This window comes from Nothobranchius furzeri, chromosome 8, assembly GCF_043380555.1.
Source record: "Nothobranchius furzeri strain GRZ-AD chromosome 8, NfurGRZ-RIMD1, whole genome shotgun sequence".
In the NCBI taxonomy this organism is placed as follows: Eukaryota; Metazoa; Chordata; class Actinopteri; order Cyprinodontiformes; family Nothobranchiidae; genus Nothobranchius; species Nothobranchius furzeri.
Genome location: NC_091748.1, coordinates 49,194,004 through 49,217,139, shown reverse-complemented (window position 1 = coordinate 49,217,139; position 23,136 = coordinate 49,194,004). Strand labels below are relative to the sequence as shown.

At 42.4% G+C, this 23,136-nt stretch overlaps 1 protein-coding gene across 1 annotated transcript; it reads right to left on the bottom strand.

Annotated features, from left to right (window-relative positions):
• Nucleotides 1-8,082: 8,082 nt before the first annotated feature.
• LOC139071411 (uncharacterized) lies at nucleotides 8,083-16,042 on the bottom strand. Its single transcript, XM_070553868.1, has 7 exons — nucleotides 16,009-16,042; nucleotides 8,931-9,047; nucleotides 8,684-8,863; nucleotides 8,535-8,612; nucleotides 8,379-8,450; nucleotides 8,248-8,301; nucleotides 8,083-8,168 (listed from the first exon to the last, which is right to left on the bottom strand). The coding sequence occupies exons 1-7, from the start codon at nucleotides 16,040-16,042 to the stop codon at nucleotides 8,095-8,097; spliced, it is 609 nt and encodes a 202-aa protein (XP_070409969.1). The 3' UTR covers nucleotides 8,083-8,094.
• Nucleotides 16,043-23,136: the final 7,094 nt, after the last annotated feature.

The window sequence follows — 23,136 nt, the reverse complement described above, 5'->3', positions numbered from 1 at the left end:
GTGTCAGATGTGTTGACGAGAGCCGTCGGTAAAATCAATGACCCTAATGCCCAAGAGGGGTCAGGCCTCATGGTTCTGTCGAGGCGTGTTCGCAAAAGACCCCCCGGCAGGCGTTTAAAGACATCTACATCACGAAGCGACCGACGCATCAAAGCTCCAGTTACAAAACGCAAGCAAAAGAGGAAGAAGTCTCGTCAGACAGGCTCTGATATTTTTTAATCATGTCACTGCTCCACAGCAAATCGTCAGAATGTACGCTGAGTGAACTGGATCTCTTCACCGTACCCATGACGCAGTTGTCTATCGAAGATAAGATCTACAGCGAAATTTTACCCATAGCGGCCCTGACGGACGGCGGGCCTGTAGAATTTTTTGTCCCCGGAGATGGAGAAAAATATTTGGATTTAAACGACACTCTTCTATTTTTGCGGGTGAAAATTACAAACGATGACGGCAGCCCGCTAGATGATGGTGCTGCCACCGGTCTGATTAATTACCCGATAAACACGATTTTCTCACAATGTGACGTGGTTCTCGGCGATCGTCTGATTTCACAATCCAGCGCCACGCACCCCTACAGAGCGATCATCGAAACCCTGCTGAACTTTTCTGAAGCGAGTTTGAATTCTCAATTCAGCGCGGGATTGTTCTTCAAAGACACCGCAGGCGCGCACGATTCCACCGTTGTAATTAACGGACGCAATTTAGGCCTTAATCAACGAGCGACTTTTACAGAAAACTCCAGAGAAGTGGATCTGATAGGACCCCTGCATTCTGATATATTTTTCTGTGAAAGACTTCTTTTAAATTCTGTCGATCTCAGAATTAAACTGACACGCGCGTGTGATGCTTTTTGCCTGATGGGGGCGCGTGATTCCACCTACAAGCTGAAACTGCTAGGTGCATCGCTTTTTGTGAAGAAAGTTAATATTTCACCCGCCGTACGTTTGGGTCACGAGTCTGCTTTACTAAAAGCAAACGCCATGTACCCGCTCTCACGCGTGACCGTCAAAACTTAATTCCATTCCACAAAATTCGAGGATATGTAATCTGGAGAACCTCTTTCTCGGCGCCATTCCTAAATATATCGTCTTAGGATTAGTGGATCACGAAGCTTACACAGGACGTCGAGATCTTTCGCCTTTTAATTTTCGCCACATGAATGTGGAATATCTGGCGTTGTCCAGAGACGGAAAACAGATTCCATCGAAAGCCTTCCAACCTACTTTTTACCAGGGAACATCGGTCAGAGAATTTTATAATCTGTTTACAGCCACTTCAAGACAATTGAAAGATTTGCCTCTATCGATTAATAGGTTGGAATATCAACAGGGTTATACACTCTTTGCCTTTAATCTGAACACAGCGGATGACTCGGAGGCGCTTTCAACCGTTTCCACCGGCAACCTGAGGATGGAGATGCGCTTTGGAGAACCTCTGAGAGCCACGGCTACACTCATTGTGTATGCGTGTTACGACTCCATTCTGGAGATAAACTCAAAGAGAGAGGTATTGGTGGATTATTATTAATGGATAATCACGAATTGGACGGCATATTATCGAACCTGCTGGGAGATTATTTTGGTGGCGTGTACGCGTCTGATCAGCTGTCTACCGTCCCAAAAAACATTCGACTACCGGCCTACTTTGTGGTAAACACTCATCCTGTCCATTTACCCGGTGAACACTGGTTGGCGCTAGCTGTGGAACAAAATGGCCTCGGAACATTTTTTGACTCTTACGGTCTATCGCCTGAATTTAAATATTACCCTGAAAACATCCTGAATTTTCTAACAGAACGTTGTTCAAGAATACAATATCAGGATCGTCAGCTACAGAGTTTTGCATCCGACCGTTGTGGCCAGCATTGTGTTTTTTTCCTGTGTCATAAGGCTTGTGGACTTTCTCTGAAACAAATTCTGTCTAAATATCATAAAAATGTAGATAAAAATGATGCTATGGTTTATCATTTTGTTAAAAAATTTTCAAATTGCATCAAACGTCATGATGTATACTTCACACAGGTGAATTGTACTCTTGAAATGTTTAAAGAATGTCACGGACTGTGAAATTTGTTTTGAATAAAGTTTTATTGAACAAACAAGAGAGTTAAGGTGTAAAGCTGATCCATTTCTTCAAAGTGGGGACATTGCTCCAGCTTGGTGATAAAATGATATTTCTCCTCGGTTTTTTCTTTTTTTTCTTCAAAACACCGTCTTCAGAATCCGGAAGCATAACCCCTCCGTTCCTGAGTTGCGTAATCTGACGTTTCGCTAGCGGATTGGACACGATAGATAAGGGCACATTTTTTTCTACTAGAGTTTTTAGGAAAGGAGTCCAACCCGTCGGTTCTGATTGTGGATGTTTTTTTAACGGGTTGCTGATGCTTTTAATCAAGTCAAGGATGTGCGATCCTTTCTGCACATCGCCTTTATATTTAAATTCCCCCGTCGGAGTCCAGTTTAATCGTGTCATTTTCAGCAGATACTCGGCGTTTTTTCTTCCGCGTACAGGAAGATTCTGTAGCGTTTCATTAATGAGTGTGTCAGCCGCTGTTTCTACAGCTGACGTAGGCTCAGCCGTCACAGTGGGCGGTTCAGTGGGAGGTGCGCTTTCGTGTAATCCGCTTCTCATCAATTTTAAATAACGCTGTAGCAGCGCATTGTATTTTTTAATTTTCTCATACGGCGTTAATCCCGTCTCCTGCATAATTAATTTCATTTCAGAGTCAAGATTCTCTTCAGCCACGTCCCGTATCGTAGGTTTAACAAGCTGACGTAATTGTTGGGGGGTCACCATAAACATTTTTTGAGAAGACATCGTTTATTTCCTTATTAAGCCACCTATCAGTTCGCCGATCAGAGGCGCAGCGGCTGCTAAGAGTATGGGTAGAAATCCGCCTTTCTGGCCGACTAAAAGCTTCTTTTTTTTAAAAAGGCTAGTTTTGTTATGAGTCAACTGTCTGAGCACCGTTCTGCTTTTAGACAACTTTTGAAATTGACGCGGCGACAGACGTATATTTCCTTTGATCACGTTTAAAGCTATCTCGCACAAAGCCTTCAGAACGTCCTCGGAGCACCCTTTTAAAAACTCCCGACGTTGGCGAGGCTTCATACGTGACAAAGCACGTAGAATCTTGGCGTTGCGTTTTATCCGGGCTGACATGGCTCTGTTTTAGACAAATACACCGCAGTGAGCTGATCCGGAAGTAAACCCGTACGGAGACGGAAAGATTCTGGCGTTTCCGCTTTTAAATCCACAATTAAATAACCGTACGGTTCTGACGTAGCGTCTTGAAAACTCTCCATGAAATATCTTTTTTGGGTAGGATATATTTGATTTGCTAAAACATTGATTTGCAATTTGTCTCGAGGGTTTTTAAACAAAATCAAATAATTGGTGTTTAAGCTGATGGAACGACTATGTTTTCCTTGATGAAAAACATTTTGAGTGATTAAAATGACGCTCATATTTCTGTGATGTCTCAGCTGCGTAAATAATTTTAGCACTCCAGGATGGCTGGACGTTTGAGACATCATGTCATCCAAGATCACCAAGTGGTTATGACCCGATGGAAATAAATCATCATCCTCGAATGAAAGCGGGAGACCTTGAACGAATCGAATACTTTTATTACAAAGATCATCATACATAGGTTGATAAGATGTAAAAAACCACACGATGTTTTCTGGCATTTCAGTTAAACATTGCATACAATTTTCCAAAATACTTTTTACAAAAAAGGTTTTTCCACAGCCTGACGGACCAGCAATTTGTGCACTGAATGGCAATTTTAATCTAGCATCAAAATCAGTTTCCATTTTTAATACCCAAATGGTTCTGTACTGCCGTCAGCAAATAACCTCCGCTTATCAAAAATCACACGAAACCTTTTCACAAATGAAACATTCGAGAGAGTGAGGCCTTTTTTATCTCTCTTGACGATCTCCTGCCGAGTTTGCAAAAATCTTCCCCTTTCTCCAGACACGTACCCCTCAACCAGCAGCGCTAAGCTGTCAAAATTGATGTGATCAGATGAAATGAATGACTGTGTGATACCCTTAGCCTTTAGCACCACCTGCTGGCGGTCCCGGGTTTTGTAAGCATACGTTTTTGGACCGGATGAAGCAAATTCTGTGATGGAATCTCCGTGCAGTTCATCGGTTAAATCCCCCAGCAGCGGTCCTGTTGGTAAAACACACTCATTCTCTTTGACAGAATAAATTATAGAATCTGTATCGTAATAAATGACGCGATTTCCCAGTTTGTTCAACGCATTTAATAATTTCAATCTGGCATAAGTTGTGGTGAAAGCGGCGATAAATATGTTGTTGCTTCTGCCAGGAGTCGTTAGGCATTTTTCTGTCAAACTGTGCTGCACCAGAACGGCTCCTGAAGTGACAAAGCTGAAGAATTTAACTTTGTGTTTACCTGAAAACAGAATGTCAAAAAATTCATCAGGTTTTTGAACAAATGTGGTTTGTACAAGATCATCTCTTTGACCAAACTTTCCCCAGAGTGAATTGAGACATAATTTTGAAATGGCACGCTTAGCAGGATTGTGCTGAATCTTAGACTCATCTAATTGTATTCCCTGATGAAGTTTGTAGTCCTGAATGTATTTTCTTTTCGAGTCATCGTCAATCAATCCTTCAGGAAAACCAGACGCTTGTTGTTTCTGCTTCAAAAACGTGTTAATGTAACCTGCGAACACATCTTTACTGCTTTTCTCAAAATCCCAGACTTCAATCATTTTCACCAGACGGTAACCTGACTCCAAAGCGTAATTGAACTCTACACTCACCCAAACCCCCGTCAAAGCACGTTGAGACGCGCTGTGTGAACAAGAATCAGATTGATTATTCATTTCAGCGCATGTGCGACATAGTGTAAAAACAAGTTTACCTTTGGATGTTTTAAAAGGCAGAACAGGGAAAAACAGTTTTCTGGGTGGCAAAACGACAGCTTTAATCAAGCCAAAATAGTGACTTGGATCTCTGAAATTTTTAACATGAATTTTGGGATGGCCTATGGGGTAAGTCTGTGTGGCGTTTACATAAGGGTACAGGCTCGTAAAATCCACATAGTGGATTTTTTCACCGCTCTGAGCCGAATGCCTCAGCCGAACCGGACAAGTTCTGCCTCCATACAGGGCTTCACGAGGTGAGAGAGGAGCTGGCGGTGGGTCAAATCTTGAGACAAACTGTTTCACTTCCGGATCAGTTTTTACCATCTCCTGCCAATCATGTTCCCAAATGACATTCATTTTTAATCGATGCACAGTTTCCAACGACTGAAGCTTTTCGATGGTTTTGTCATGAATTTCACCAAAAGTGATTTTTCTCAGAGGACATATGGATGACTGTAAGAAACATTTTGGACAGCCGTGGAAAAAACAACCCATATACTCAAACCCTTGTTCGACGCCTGAAATCACAGCATATCCGTCGAGATAAAAATCTCCCACTTTATACTCCCCCAAAGGCGTTAAAGCGTGTTGAATGTCTACATTTTGACTGCGTGAAACCCATTCCAGCCACACGATGCTTGAACTTGAAAATGGTTTTTGTTGCGGTCGATAGCCGAGCGGACAAGGAATGGCTAATGTGTCTGGTTTTAGGAATTTTGATCTAAACACGCGCATGCAAGCTGAAGCGATCGTGACAGATTTCAGCGGGTCGATACCTGTTTCATTAAAAAACTCCTCTCTGAAAATACCGCATGCTTTACGCAGAATTTCTACATCGTTTCTACAATAAAACACGGCCTCCTTTCTGAAATCAAACAGCTGCTGTTTAGACACATCGGTGTACCATTCTAAAAATATTTTTTTATGCTCCGGAGACATTTGTTCAAACCCATAATGGCTGACATCTGGATAAGGCCCTTTATAATTCAGATGTTCAAGCGATGAAAATCTGTGAGGAAAATAACCTTTAGTTTTATCTGTAAAGCCCAAAGCAGCTGGAAGGTTGGCTAATTTCATCATGAGAAAACTTAAGGAATCAATGAATCTCAACCCGAAATCTGGATCGTGAAAACTCAGGATTTTACAGCCTTGCATGAGTATATTTTTGGGAACAATTTTTAATTGACACATAGCTCTCAAAATTATATAAGCATCAAATCCGCGCGCATTGTGTGCAACAAATGTATAATTGCTGAATTTAGGACGACGCATCTGCATAATAAAATCTTTAATGCAATCTAAACCAAATTTCTCCCAAACGTCGCCTGAATCGGATTTTGCACAGATTAAAAAAGGTGTATGCACACCGTTCTGATCCGTAAACGTTTCAGTGTCGTAATAAATAACCTTTTCCGTTAAACCGTCATCTTTTTTTTCAAGCTGAATAAAACAGCGATGATCATCCGTGACCACCGACTGTTTGCAAACGATGCATTTGGTCGCTGAGCAAACGTGCTGTGAACCATTTCCACCCATGGCGATGTAATAAGTTTGTTTACAAATGGTGCATTTTTTAAACATTTCGCAAGGAGAAACTAACCTGTTTGCTTGAGGCCTTAAAACAGGTGTTTTGTGAGTTTGAAAACATATCACATTTTGGCATATTCGATTACAATCAGAACATGTGATGAGAGACGTTTCTGTCCGTTTGCATAAATCGGTATTACACACGCGACAGAACCATTTACAATGATGTCCGTTCATGTTATTATAAGCGGAAAAGCACCATGAACAAAAATATTTGGCTCCTAAGAAACCTTTAATATTTTTTATGCCGTAATAATGTTGATTCATTAGCAAAATGAACAACGGATTTGATCGATCGCTAAAATCTGTTTCAAATTTAGAAATGATTCTGTCTGATCTGTAAAAAATGATTATTTTTCTTTGAACAATATTTTCAAATCGAATCACGTCGCTAAATGAAACGGTTGATTGCTCCTGAAGCCCTGCCTGTTGATGAATATTTTTAGCCACATTCAATAATTCTGTATCTCTCGCTGAGGGATTTAACAGTCCGGCTATGCTTAGCGCAAAACACAACGGCTGATTGGCCTCTGGAGGGCAAATGAGATGGTTTCGTTTTTTATTGACTAATTCGTGATCCAGAATGGTTTCGATTTTTCGTTTTCCGCCGCCGGACGGATTATTTATCACTTGCAGTCTGAAATTAAATTTGTTGTCGGCCTCTAATGCTTCATTTGATTGGACTAACAGATCCAGTAAATACTGAAGCTGATTTAACATATTTGATCCGTCATAATTAAAATTAACGTGGTGCGTCGTGTGCAAAGTATTAATTTCAAACTGGACTCTATCGTTGGGACGCGCGATCTGGCTTCCTCTTTCAGCAAACCTGTTTAATATTTCCATCAGATTAATATAAAACTCGGCTGGGTCGTTGATTGCTTGAAAAGACACTCTCTCTCTAATTTCACGCTGGTTAAAAGCTGCGTTTACGCTCCCTCCGATCTGCCGGTGTTCTATTTGTCTCAAAATTTCATCTACAGCTTCTGATGAAGGCTCATCTGAATTTGCTAGTATTTGATCGATCTCGTTTACGCGCTGCTGGTGTTCTATTTGTCTCAAAATTTCGTTTATTGCTTCTGATGAAGGCGGATCTGAATTTGCTAGTATTTGATCGACCTCGTTTGAAACGGCTTGGGATGCTAAAATATCGTCTAAGATCTCACTATCTGAAGCTAATTCATCTACTTCACTCAGTCCGCTTACATCAAACCAGTCAGTTAACAGATTTTCGCAGGATGGATGAAGAGGGGGGGTTTCATTATCTAAAATTCGATCTAACAATTCATCATCTACGTTTAATTCACCATCTACTTCAAACAAATCTGAAAGGTCATCAAACCAATTTTCACTCATGATACAAAAGACATTAAAAACCTACTAAAAATGAAGAAAAAAAATCTGCGTCGTCCTTTTACAGAGCCAGAACTTGTTGCATCACATCCACCAGGCCGGAATTCACTTGCAGGAGCAAGTACCCAAGCTTCATCCTGTTTAATCTCTGAAGTGGCGTAAATCTGCCCCGCTTCTTCTTCTTCAACCGTTTTTCTGATGAAAAAATAAATAAAAATAAATAAAATGAACGAGCTTTTAATAAATTATATATATAAATTTAACTTACTCTGTACAGGTGCAGGAGGTGGTGCGTTCTCTTCGTCGGTCGTGGGTTGTTCTGAAAGGATAAAAAACATCATCTTTTTTACTTCAAAAATTTAATATACTCTGCAGAGCGGTTTTGTGAAACAGCTTACCGGCTGGCTGCTCAGGAGCACGTTCAGCGGTTTCAGAGTCGCTGTCGGATTGTTCTGAAAGAATAAAAATAATGAAAAATATGAACGAATCATCTTTGAAGTAAATAACCACCTTTTTATAAATCTCTTACCCTGTGCAGGAGAAGGGGGAGGAGGAGGAGGAGGTGTGGGCGGAGATATTGAAGCGGCTGTCGGATGTTGTTCTGAAAGTATAAAAAACAACGGTAAATGTGAACGAGTCATCTTTGACTTTGACTTATTAATCAGTTGTTTTTTTTTATCGTTACCATCCGTCTGCGCATGAGAAGGGGTTGGAGGTGGTGGGGGCTGAGATATTGGGGGTGCGTAGGCCGTCGGCCGTTGCTCTGGAGAATAAAAACGATAAATATGAACGACACATCTCTGACTTATTAATCGCTATTTTGTAATCACTTACCAGCTTCGAGGATCGTCTGTGGCGTGATGTTCCTGTAACGAACAGCTTTCACGTTCGCATTCGCGTGTGATCTGACGGTATGGCTGGGCTGATACGAATGTAAGACGGTTCGGCTGGTGGATGGAGGCGTGGTTGGGTAAAAGTTATCACTTCCGGGGTAAGGTTGAACCCCCTCCTTTTCTGTAAAATGAGATATTTCTCAGCTGAAGAAAAGAACGTTACGTATATATTTATAAAATCCACTCACTCAGATTCTCGACCGCACGATTAATTTTAGACAAATCATCGAGAGGGATCGGAGTTTTACAAGTTATTTCCTCAATAGGAATTTCTTCCCACTCGCCGTCCGATATGACAGTAGCGTCTGAAAATAAAGATGTTAAACCAGAAAGAGAAAAAAAGATTTGCGTCTTAAGTTAAAAACTTACCCGTCATCTTAGCTTGTTACACCTCAAATCACGACTCCGAAAATGCGGTTTTACATTTTATACAGCTGTTTAAAAAAATCTTGAATAGAAAACGGTTGCGATTGGTCGAAAAAAAAATGTTTATAAACAATACATAGTCATTTGCTTTGTTGTATAGGTAGACAAATGTCTGAATGGGTGTTTAGAGTTGTGTGTGTGTGTGCGTGTGCGTGTGCGTGTGCGTGTGCGTGTGTGTGTGTGTGTGTGTGTGTGTGTGTGTGTGTGTGTGCGTGTGTGCGTGCAGATCCAAAAAAATAATACCGGACCGGTTTTGTACCGGACATTTCTTCCTGAAATCGCTTATGAAAAATCTGTTGCGTTGTCAAGCCAATCTCATCATGTCTCAATTCGAACGTTGTTTTTAGCAGAGGAAGGCTATATTCAAAACACGTATCCATCGGTTCTTCTTCTTCGCTCGTGTGTAAATCCGTTTACGACATGCATGTGCCTTAGTTTAACTATTCTGAGAGGTATGACATTAAAGGTTTGACCAGAGGTACGTCTGCTCTGAGACTTTACTAATCCACCCCTCCCAAAAAACAAACCTCATAAACAGCTTTTTATTTATTTCAGCTGTTATAGGTCCTACAAAAAGGATCAAATCTTTTCTTTGAGGCAGGAAGCAATGTGTGTGTGTGTGTGTGTGTGTGTGTGTGTGTGTGTGTGTGTGTGCGTGCAGATCCAAAAAAATAATACCGGACCGGTTTTGTACCGGACATTTCTTCCTGAATTCGCTTATGAAAAATCTGTTGCGTTGTCAAGCCAATCTCATCATGTCTCAATTCGAACGTTGTTTTTAGCAGAGGAAGGCTATATTCAAAACACGTATCCATCGGTTCTTCTTCTTCGCTCGTGTGTAAATCCGTTTACGACATGCATGTGCCTTTGTCGCGTGCCCGTCCCATTTACCGGTTCCTTTAAAACCCAGTTCCGTTAGAACTTATGAGACGGTGCATCCATCAGGGTTCGGGGGTGTATCGACGAGTATAATCGTACTAGATCCGGGTTTGGACTATCTAATTAGAATCTTGTCTTTTATTTTAAAGGTGAAATGACTTGCACGAATAGCCAGCCCCAGAGTGCTACACTTCTTTTAAACTCGTTACCTTTTGGTTAAGATACTAGAGAGAAGTCTGGAGGCAAGCCAAGCCTCTCAGCAATTGTTTGGGCTACCCGGAATTAATTGCGCCCCTAACAGCTTATGTGGGAGGTTGGTAACTATAAAATGATTTATGCTAGTTGATCAGGCTAACATAAGTTTATCAATTTATTTATTAATCCAACCTTCCAGCTGATTAGAGACTTTTTCAACCTGCAATCAGAGCCAAAATAACCTCGAATATTTTGCTTTTATCACCCTTAAGACAACTCGTTACTCGCAAGGGGAGAGAAGTTAAAACTTCCCTTATCTTAAGGTTTCTTTATATTAATCTGTCACAAACCGTAAAGTAAGTCCTGATAATTCCAGAACCCATAATTAATGTGCTTACCTCTGTGCAATTAATGATCAGAGCCCCCACTCGTGAAGCTTTAGAGAAAACCTGAAAGAATCAGGATTATGTTTCTTTTTCAAAAAAGTTTTATTATAAAATCAAAATACAAAAAATGGGTAGATGAAAAAACAACTGCTATCCCCCACGGAGGAATTAGTTCAAAATGATTAAATAAGAGTTAGTTTACACCAGCTCTCGTCTTCTCAGAATCTCCCCAAGAACTCACTTGTCTAGCTCTGCTTCTCTCCAAAAAACTGCCTGTCATCCCCCATCCAGCAGGACGGGGGATGACCCCTCCAAATCTGCTCTGTCTCTTCTTGTCCTCTGCCCCAGCTGCTGTCGAATCTCTCAATCCCTCTCTGCTGTTCAGAGCTGTTCTTATATACCCTTCCTGGACCAGCTTAAGGTCATGGGGTCATTTACCAGATACACACTTTGTAGCTCAACACAAAACATTTGGTGTCATTTTCCTTCTTAACACAGGTCATTACATCATCTTTTGCAGCATTCTTCAGTTTCTCTCCAATGTTCCCGAGAGGGCTTCTGGATCTGATGGGCTTGTCTTCATTCTGTTCTCCTCCAATCCCATCTTTCCAAGCCAGGGGTGGGGCAAAGAGGTGGGGTCAGTCTCCTGACCCTTCGCCCAGTTCTGTCCTCTTGTCCCTGTGACCCTTGTGTGACCCTTGTTTCTGACCACAGTTTTTTTGACCTGCAGCCCAACTCCTGTCGACTGGCTGATTTTGCTCGCACAAGCCAGTCCAGTGTGGCTCACCTTCTGACCCCGTACTTGCCACTGTCTTTGGCATGTGGGACTCGCAACACCTTAGTTTAACTATTCTGAGAGGTATGACATTAAAGGTTTGACCAGAGGTACGTCTGCTCTGAGACTTTACTAATCCACCCCTCCCAAAAAACAAACCTCATAAACAGCTTTTTATTTATTTCAGCTGTTATAGGTCCTACAAAAAGGATCAAATCTTTTCTTTGAGGCAGGAAGCAATGTGTGTGTGTGTGTGTGTGTGTGTGTGTGTGTGTGTGTGTGTGTGTGTGTGTGTGTGTGTGTGTGTGACAGTGAAAACAAAATGTGACACTAAAGGCAGGAGGCGATGGTTAAGCTTTCACTGCTGATGATGACGAACCAAAGATGCTGTTCACCTAAATAGCTCTTTGAAACAATAGCAAGTCATTTGCTTTTGTGAAATGTTTCCATGCCGACTAGGTTAGAATGAACCAAATCTTTGTTTTAAAACTTCCCCGCCACCTGCAAAAAAAAAGGAAGTCATTTGCTTCGTCAGAAGTCGCTGGCCGTGTAAAATTGTTTAGAATGAGCTTTAAGAAAGCTCAACAGATCTTTGTTGAACCAACGTCCCGCCACTCTTTCAATTCAGCCCACCTGCAGAACAATACAGAGTAATTTGCTTTGTGAGTTGTCGACTAAAAGCTCACGCTGAGGTAAGGATCAACTTTTATTCTTATAGGCTTGAGTATGCAGGGTGGTTTACAACAGAACCATAAATGGTTTAGGATGGCAAACCATTGCTTTTCTGAAGTGAGAGAAATGTATGAATGGTGTTTAGAGTTGGTAACAGAGAGAGTCAGACATTTTCTGAAAGGGGAAAGTGCTTTAAATGTGTGTGTAAGTGTGTGTGTGTGTGTGTGTGTGTGTGTGTGTGTGTGTGTGTGTTTACAGCCTCTGATGATTCATCCATTATTTGAGGTGCTGCTAGACAGAAAGTTTTACACAATAGTTTTAGTTCTGGTCAAAAAGTGTCAGTGAGCTGCATGTAAATAACACATTTAAACACAAAGTTTAAGACTGAACATACGAAATCCAACGTGAACATATGCCAGATGGCTGAGTAAATCAAAGAGAGTATTAATGACATAGACAATGTGTCACTCTGAAGAGTTTGTGTGTGTTCAGCAAAAGGCTGCAAAAGTTCTTGCATTGACTTCAGCTTATGCCACTCACTCGAGAGCAAGCAGACCATCCCATCTTGTTTGCTACTTCACAAACAGATTCTTTAACTTTGAGGAGACGTACAACCATTTCATAAGTACTTGACCAGCGTGTGGGGCTGTCATTCACAGCAGTTAGGCCGCACTCATCCACTGTCAGTGAGCCATGTCATGTTAGATATAACTCATTTTTTCTTAGAGCTCGGCTTTTCACCATTCGGACAGATCTGAGCTTTTAAAGAGTTATACACAATAGGATTACACTCAGAAGGGAGGGGGGCTGTGGGAACCGATGGGTAACACAATAAGAAACTTCACACGCCATTACACACATTAGCCTATGACGTGGGGAATCATGGACATCTGGACACGTTCAACAATACGCCATTGATGATGCGGCGTGGGGGGTCTGGGCCATCTGGACAATTAACAATACACATGTCCATTTGATTAATGATACGGAAGGGGGGCAAAGATTGAACAATACACCTGTCCATTTGATTAATGATAGGAAGGGGGGGCAAGGTCAAGGGTCAAATGAACAATAGGACTGAAAGGTCAAAGAACAATAGACCTGTCAAAAAGTTTGACGAAAGGTATCTTATAATTCTCTCTAATTGGGTCCAGAACACATGTGGTGGGTCTCACTGAGGAGAAAACTTTATCAAGAGTCTCAGCTTCTACCAGGACAAAACTGTTCAGTGTTTCCTCAGGTATAGACACACATTCAAATTTATCTAAAACCTTATTACTAATGGAGGGTAAAATATTCCGTCTGATGGTGTCTACCTTCCCTCTGAAGTTGGCTGCAAACTCCTCACAGAGTGCATTTGAGGGTGTTTTCTGAAGTGAATTGGGAGTATGGTTTAAAATGTTGTTTATGGTGGAAAAAAGTATTCTGGGATTGTGTTTATTGTCTAGAATGAGTTTGGAAAGGTATGCGTGTCTTGAATTTCTCACTGCGTTATTATATGATTTAAGTAGCTCTGTATATATTTGATGATTTATAGTTGTTTTGTTCTTTCTCCATCTCCGCTCTGCAACCCTGCAATTTCTCTTTAGTTTCTATAGATTTTCATTTCTCCACGGTGAAGCACGTTTTGAATAAAAACTTTTGATTTTAAGTGGAGCGAGCAGGTCGAGAGCGGATTTCAGTCTACTGTTAAAATCATTGACAGTAAAATCACAAGAGGCAGTTACTGGAGTGGGAGGGATCTTTCTAAAAACTTCAAGAAAACCTGCAGCCACTTCAGGGGTGAGATGACGCTTCCTTACAGTTCTCACAGAGGGTTCCAGCTGGATAAAACTGGTGATGCTAAAAAATACACAGTAGTGATCAGATACAGCCAAATCAATAACAGAGGACACACTGGTGGACAGGCCATACGTGATGACCAAGTCCAGGGTGTGTCCTCTGTTGTGAGTTGTGAGTACTGCTGCACATTGGGTACAACCATCACCGGTAACCAGAGTTTGACCCTTTCTGCTGGGGTACTGATGAGCAGGCTCCCCCGCCCAACGCTGAGCACAGCAACCTACCACCCCAGACCCCAACCAGACGGCCAGATCTCCCTCCTAGCCTCCAGCCCCAGGAAGCCCAGCAACAACAGAGGTGGCAAAGACCCCTAGTCTCCCTCCGCCTGCTCCAATATAGTGTTGTGTAATCATGAGGTGTATTCCATGGCTGTGGTGAGTGGGCAGTGCGGGCATCATCCGGTCTATGCCCGCTGATGCCACCGCACCACCCCACTCACACCTTCAGCCATCAGTGTCTAAGTGCGGTTTAAAATTGGAAGTGGACACTGGCACCCGGGAGGAGGCTGAAATATCCCCCTGCCAAATGCCGTTGAATGTGCTCACTCCCAAGGCCCTAAGTGTGTGTTTGTATGGAATGTCGTCAGTGGAAGCGTATAAGGTGCAAATAAAATTGGGGGGCAGGTTGCCACAGGAATGCGGAAATGGGGTCCATACCCGCACTCCCTGACTTGCCCACCCCCCAAGGTCCTATGTGTATGTTTGTGTGATGATGTGAGGGAGCAGGAGGAGAGAAATATGCGGGGATGGGGAGGAATGGCTGGTTGGGCTTAGCCCTCCAGGGAGCCAGCTCCCCTACTGGCCCCAATAGGCACCTCTGTTGTCAAACTGCCACCCAGGGCATGGAGACCCCAGCCCATCCTGCCAGGGCCCAAAGCAGCAGCATTACAGAGCCTCACGGAGTCCGAGGGCACCAACCCAGCCCCACCCCAGCAGAATATCCATGCCCGTCCCTGCATTTGCACAACTTCCAGAATATATAGGACATGGGACAACCAGGTAAGGTTGGGTCCTCCCCCTCCTGGACCTCCCGCTCCCCTGTGATGGAACGGCAGAGGAGCCAAGGTCTACCTGAGGCCCCCGAACCCGGTTCAGGCACTGCTGCGTGTTCCTGCCTTCTTCCCGGCAGCATACATGTCAGGACCCGACCCCCAAGGCCTCCCCCAGATCCCCACACGGGGCCGGCCACCCCCAAACCCCGAGCCCCCAGGCCCCCACCCAGACCCGCCCAGGGGCATTACAGCCGCCAGGCAGTGACCCATGGCCGCCGCCAAGATCCCCAAGGGGCCCCACTCACAACCGCCAGTAGTCCACCCCCCGAGGCAACCCAAACACCTCCAGAGGGTGGCAACAGCCCCCCAGTCCCAGACATCCCCAGTGAACCCACCCCCAGGGAACATCCGGATACTCCAAACTCAGACCCCCCCCCCCCCCCCCCACACACACACACACACACCATCCCGCAGGTCACATCTTATTATTGACTAACTGATGGATTAGCTTTATTAAAATAGAGTTCTTTGATTAATTAAAAGACGAGTTTATTCTTCGTTCTTCTGTCTTCATTGCTGGAACGTAAACAGTTTAGAAGTGAATGCATGACCTTGAGGCTGCTTCATGCACTCTGGGACTGTGTCAGAAGGAAACGGCTGTTAGAAGGTAGAAATGGCTCCTTCATCACGTTACAATAATCAGTGTGAAGAAGGTCATTTGCACATGTACACACCATGCAGAGGGGACAGACCAGGGAAAAGGTAACTTGCTCTCACATGTCTTTGCTCCATAACCAAAGCTTTCTAACTCTGAGAGGGCATGTTCTGAGGTTTTGTTAAAACCAAAAACTCCTCAGCTCAAGTCCAGATACTCTCGTGGCGACGAGAGTCTCATGAGGATAAGGGTCGGCCGCCCTGAAGCCTCCACCTAAGCTGTTCTGTCACGCCGATTGAATCGCTCCAAATAAACGCCACCTGTAACCAGCTGACACAAAACTTCTTCAGAGTTATTGATTTTAAGACGCAACTAGTTTCATCAGTCGTTGTGACCCGGAGACATCTCAGGACCAATTTGGTCGCACCAAGGTCCTTCTACCCACCTCGTGCTCGGAGGACATCATCTTCACCTGACATCTCGGATCCATCAGAGGGTCTCCTGACTGGGTGAGGTATACACTTCCGACAGATGGCGCCTGCTTGCTGTTATTTCTAAGAAACAACTTACTTAGCTGCAAAACAACTTTTCCACCCAGAACGCGTTTCTCTCTCTGAAAGAAATCTTCTGAGATTCATCCACGTATCCAAACATACGCATTCCACTTTAGTTTCCATTCAGACACAGGTTTGCTTTTAATACCAAGTTTAATATCAAAGCTGTTATAAATTGTCGTTTCCAAATTGTCACTTTTAAACTATCATTTTTAAATTGTCATCTTTAAATTGTTAGTAATAAATTCTTAACTTTTTTAACCTGACTCTTTTTTGAAATGAAACACAGAATGGTGTATATTTGGTTATTGAATAAGCAAAGATTCCATTAAGTCTTCTGTTTAATAAATAAACTTTTGCTACTAATTAAATTTCTTAAATTAAATATTAATCTTTGGATTAAATATAGACCAAGCAGGTTGGTGTATTAACTTCTATCGATTGTATAAATATCCTGGATATTTATAGATGATATAAGCTTCATTTGCTTACTTGTTTGATCTTCCTCAGAATTTAACAAAGCTGATAGCAAACAGCGTTAAATTCTAGTATGTAGATTATCTACGCTATACAGCAGCGTTCCCGTTTACACTCTGGTTCGGCACCGTTGCTCTCAGATTAACTGCGTGGCCACAGCCCCAACACTCATTCTTCCGTTTCTGGGTTCTCCCAACCACGCTACACTCTCACACCCCCCACATCGGCGGTGTGAGAGACCCATTACACCATCCACTCATCTATTCATTTTCCACCACTTCTCCAAGATCTGTCCATGGAAGCAACAAACTCATTTACATGTTCGGCACTCTCCAGATATTTCTAGTGACTTCATGGTGCTCCCAACAAGCCAGAGAGGATAAGTAATACTCAGAAAGCAGAGGTGTGGACTCAAGTCACATGACTTGGACTTGAGTCAGACTTGAGTCATTATTTTAATGACTTCTGACTTGACTTGATAAAATCTATAAAGACTTACAACTTGACTCGGACTTGAATGCCAATGATTTGCGACTTGAATCAACTAGCATCTGTTGACTTTATAATGACTTGAGCATATTTGATACTTTAGCACAAAAGTGGCACAACATGAACAAAAATCATAAATCATTCTTTGTTCTGGGTTTGATTTACTGCTAAATGCAGCAGCACTTTGTTTATAATCAGTTTCAGTTGCACTTTCTGCTTGTTTGAGCAAATAAATTAAGCTTTAAGAAGCTTTATTTTTGGAATTTATTTATTATCATCATCATTAAATTGAAGTTGGACAAATTACTTGATTATGACAAGAAAATTCAAAGTTAAGGACTTGGACTTGACTTTGGACTCGACTTGGACTTGATTGTCTTTGACTTGTACTTGACTCGAGACTTGACTGGAAAGACTTGTGACTTATTTGTGACTCACAAAGCAGTGACGTGGTCACACCTCTGCCAGGAAGTTCTGGGTATTCCCTTGGTTGCTCTCTAACTGGGACACATATGGAAAACTTCCAAAGGGAGGTGTTCAGGCAGCATAAGAGTCAGATGCCAACACTACACCGTGGCCTTGATGGCCACTCTCGTGGACTGCCGGCATCTGTTTTGTTCTACACATTTTGTGTGTGTATTCTTGGACAGGCTGTACTGCAGAGACAAATTTCTATGCTTCAGGACGCTGGAGCATTGACAATAAAGTTGATTCTGATTCTTATTGTGATACCTCAGTAAACTCCTTTCAGTAAGGACAGGCAGCTTCTCTACCCCAAGCTCCCTCTGGATGATGGAGTTCCCAAACCTCCCAAAGCTGAAATCAGCTGCTTTCTCCCAGAATCTTAAGACCATATAGGAGGATCTTGTTGACATTTATTTTTTCATCCTTGTACGGCTGCGCGAATGGCTGAGTGCAAAAACCAACTGCTATGCATACACGACGCAAACGTTTATAGGAGTTTGCGGGTAGAATCCCTGATATATGAATACGTTACCATCTAAAGACAGGGAGAAGCTTAAAATCTGTGCCGAAGACAAAATGAAAGTTATTAAAAGCCCGTGTGAGCTCTGGGACGACGGAAAATGTCGAACTGATTTGCCAGTGTTTTTTTCACAGATCTGCTGGGGAGACATTTATTCCTATTCAACAGAAGCCCTGGATCCTTCACTCACAGAAAATTAAAAGCTTTCAAACATCTGGAGGCCTACGACTTTTTTGTTTTAAGGAAAGTTGAGCCGAACTCTTCTGAGGCAGAAAGTGGTGGTCATGCTAATAGAGCTCCGAACGTCACGTGACTCTCAGAGAGTAGACGCCATGTTGGCAGGCAACAAATGTAAACAAATTGAACGGGATCGGCTTGGATTTTACTTCGTCTGAGTTTACTTCACACTTTAAAACCGAAGAAATTGTTTTATATAGTCAGAAATTAAATAGACTAAACATCTCCGACCCTTACCGTGCCCCTGGGATACATTTTAAAAACGCCAGAAGCTGTCGGAGCAGACTTCTTACCGAAGCTGGCCCAAGTGGCTGGGGAGAGGGAAGTCTGGGCCTCTCGACGCTACAGACCCTGTAACCCGACTCCGGATAAGCGGATGAAAATGGATGGACAAATAACAGATTTCCACGTAAGTAGTTTAAATAGAGTGCTGTGCTGTTTGAATGTATAAACTGAACGCCAAGAGAAATCACTAGTTTGATTTTTTTCCCGTGAATAATATAAATATGTCAGGCAGGAGCGTCTCAGGATCTGTCTGAGATCTGTCTCGGTGAGACAGATAATAGCAATCCAAAGTGTTTTTTATGTGTGATCTGACAAGTGATCAACCATTGCTTAAAAATTAAATACAGCTTAGCCGGTTAATTGCTGTGATCATAAGACACGTAAACGGCAGCACGCAGAACTCACGAGGCAACGTTTTACGTGACGTTTACTTGTTGCTATGAGTAATAAGACAGAAAAAGCCACGCCAAAATAAGTTTAGGAAGCCCACTAAGAATCGTAATAAAAGCATTTAAAATAAATACCATACACAGTTGAGGAAACGTTGGTTTAAGTACCTGATATGAAGTGGTCGCTGCATAAGCGAAAACCTTTACTCTCGGGATCCCACAGTTTCATTTTAGCCCGGTCACTAGCACGTTTTATTACAATGATCCAACGTTTGAGACGCTCCAGATCTTGGGGAATCCTGTAGAAGGCTCATTTCTTATGTCATCCGCGTCTGTTCTGCATCCTGGGGCACAACAGGAATCTACCATATTTCCCATATTTCATTCGAGTCCATTTGCTCAGCAGTTTGCTGTCATGTTCAGAAGGCTCAAGGGAGAGCCCACTCTGCAGAGAAAAGTTATTTTGGACGCTTGTATCCGCAATCTCGTTCTTTCAGTCACTACCCAAAGCTCATGACCGTAGGTGAGGGTAGTAACATAGATTAATCGGTCTTCTAATCTTCACCAGGACAGACCAGTACAACACCCACATCACTGCAGATGCAGCACCAATCCCCATGTCGATCTTGCACTCCAGCCTTTCCTCACTCCTGAACAAGACCCAGAGATACTTGAACTCCTCCACTTGGGGTAGGACCTCGATCCTGACCTGGAGGAGGCATTCTACCCTTTTCTGATTCAAGACCATGGTCTCGGATTTAGAGGAGCTGATTAGCAAAACCTTCCCATTAAACAAAAGGATGCTAAGCTTGCTAGAGTAAAAAAAAAAAAAAAAGGAAATAAGACAATCAAACAACTTGAAATTAACTCAGCAATTAAATGAGTATTAATCAAACATCTCTTTTTCTAAAGTTGCCTTAAAATATTGATTTCCAGTGATTGTGTTATCCGGTGTAAGTGCAATTCTGTGTTTGAATGCGTCTGTCTGACAAGTACACTAAATTGAGTCAGTTTTTAAGTGCTGACAGCAGAAGGTCGTACAGGAAATGTGTCAACCACAAAGTGAGTGAGAATAAATTGTGAGAGAGTCTAATTGCTTGTCTCCTTCTTTCAGCACCGAGTGAACATGTGTGCTTTTGTCATTCTTTGTCCTGTGTCGAGTGTGTTCAGCTGCGTCTGCTGCAGCTCTGAAGAGGGCACTTCCAGGAGCAAATTGCACTTTATCTTCAATAGAAAATCTAAAATATATTTTATTGCTTGTAGTAATTAACGTTTTGTTGTTTAATTTTACAAGGTATCAATTTACACCAACTGACCCAAACCTCTAGATTTCATTTAACTTTCAAGTATTAAGAGATTTGGTTTTGAAAGCTGACTGGAAATTGTTGAGGCAAATGAAGAGGAGACTTTTATGTATCTCCTACTTGAGAACTTTTAAAGTGAGATCCATGCTGTTCTCGTGCTCTTAAAGCATGTTGTTGTCTCAAAAAGCATTATTCATTACGAGCCCTGTCAGGTGCATTTCAAAGACTGGATAATTGTTTTTCTGGTTTGTTTACATTTCAGAATTTGCCTCCAGTCTGCATGTGGTGAAATCTAAATGCAATTACTTGAGAGCTGAAAGGGAACGTTCTACAACAAAGTGATGCATCAATGTCAAACAGAACTGAGATCTGCTGGTGAAATATGATTTTCTCTGTGTTTGTTGAAATAAGTTCCCAGCACAGCAAAATCAAAATAAACTGCAATATCTTCCAGCCTTAGTCCTTTACTAAATGGAGAGACGTGGTCAGGGAGCTGCTAGAAAAAAGAAATACTTCCATGTACCTCACAAAAGGTGGTATAAAGTACTCTGTGCACAGAAAGGTGAAGACATTACAGATGGTTATTAAACTTCAGGACTCCACGTTCTTTCCTTGTGAATAAGATTACAGAGTGAAATTTGATTTGCAGTTTCATCTCTCTGAGTGTCGTGCTCACAGAAAGACAGGTTTATGAATGTGCTTTAACAATGGCATCATCTCTTCAGCTGCTGAATGGTTGGTGAGACGCAGCTTTAAGCCTTTTACAGGCACAGATAGAGTCTAAAGAAAATCCACTATTTCTCACACAAAATGCTATAATACACCAACCACCCACCTGCAAACAAATGAAAAATCAATGAGCATTTACAGATGTGTGGACCTTAAAAGATTGTGATGATTTCTCTTCTCAGCTCATTCACAGACCACTTCCTATAAAAAGCAACATAATTCATTCTGGTGGGTTGTCCTGCTTCCCCTGTAAACATCCTTATCCAGACACCTCACTTCTCAGAACTGCTCCTTTATCTTCTGTAACAAAGTCAAGCTTGAACATTAATAGTCTAGGCTCATTGAGAGGGTTCTGCATAGATTATTTGATCTAATCTTAATGACATACGAGAGAGAAACGAAAGATTTGCATGGTGACCAGAAATTTTTTGTTTCCTTTCAAATGACTTGGATTGCTGTCCTGCTATGTTGTGTTGTGTTGATGGACTAAGGAATTGCAAACAGTTACTCCAAAAGGCACATTTAATAAAGCAGAAATAATGTTTCACTGCTGAATTCTGTCATCCACAGTTTTTACTATTGATTTCTCAACAGTTATGATGAATGCTGGCCTGCAGAGCTATTTCTGCAGCAGCAGGGGTTAAAGAGAGCACAGAAAAATATCTAGGCAGTTCTTCGTTCCTTATTTCACTGTTTATTTCTCCATTTCTGGCTCCGACTTCTCTTTCTAATGGTACATATGCACATCCACAAACCACTTCTAAGTGGTCATGGAAACATGGTAGCTTTTCAGATTCTTTGTGTTTGTGTGCTACGTCGTCTACCACGCACATTCAAGATAAAAACAATCAATGATGAACTAGAGTCTGCTTCTAGACCTGCAGAAAGAGAAAATCAACACACAACAATACAACAAGAGCAAGCTATCACTGCATCAATGTTAGGTATTTTTATATCCTAAAATGAACCACACAGAAGAAAGGGTCAGTAGGTTTTATACGCTGAATGCAGCAGAGAGAGAGACAGGCTGAGAGCCTGTTAGGCCCTTGTCCGATTAACTCTCTGGCCTCTTCTCTCTCACCCAAGTGTTTTATTGAGAGACAGGGAAAAAAGGACAAAGAACAATCCATCACTGTCCTACACTAGCCAGTAACATCGTTGCTTTTAGGCTAAGGCGGGTCATTCCAAAAGGAAGTCTTAATTTACGACTGACAGCAAGAAACTTAGTAACCACCATCAACATATATACAGTATATATATATATATATATATATATATATATATATATATATGTATATATATATATATATACATACATACACACACACACACACCGTAAATCCTCTAATACAGGCCGGTATTCAATTAAAGGCCGGGTCTCCAATTTTGGCCGGTGTCGGAGTCGGCGGAGGTAAATAATGGCCGGTCTCTTATTGTGGCCGGGTGGAATGTGGTAACAAGCAAGTACGGGGGCGGTTGTGTCATCGTCTCACTTTTGATTTGCCAGTGATAGACCGCGAGGGTAACTTTAACCATGCGGAGACGAAGAGGAGGCGAAAATTTGATATCAAGTTCAAAGAGAATGTGCACTGCAGAACACTGGGGAGCAATAGGGGTTGTATGAACTAGTCGACTTCACCGCTCTATAGTGACTTTTTATGCCTGTCGTCGACTAGTCGCTGTCACGTGATAATGACCGGCAAGATGCAGCCCTCGGAAAAGACAGCAGCCTGCTGTCAGCAGGTGACAAGCTCCTGCGCGCTGGGGGGGGGGGACGCGCTGTAGCATCGGTACTGACACACGATCGTTCATGTCGGTTCATTTCCTTTAATGATTTCTGTCTTTTATTTGCGCCTGATGTTTTTCGCTGCTGTGGAGCGGGGCACATCACCTTGTCCTCCAACGCACCGATCACTGATGTGGCCGGCAAGCAGCGAGCACTCCGCTGTTTTTGCGGTCGGTAATCTGCCTCCTGAGCACGGCCACAGTAACAATCAGGTGTTGCCAAATTATTTAACATGCAATCGTTCATGTCAGTTCATTTCCTTTGATGTTCTGTCTTTTATTTGCGCCTGATACGTTTCGCTGTGGAGCGGGGTGCATCAACTTGTCCTCCGGTGATGC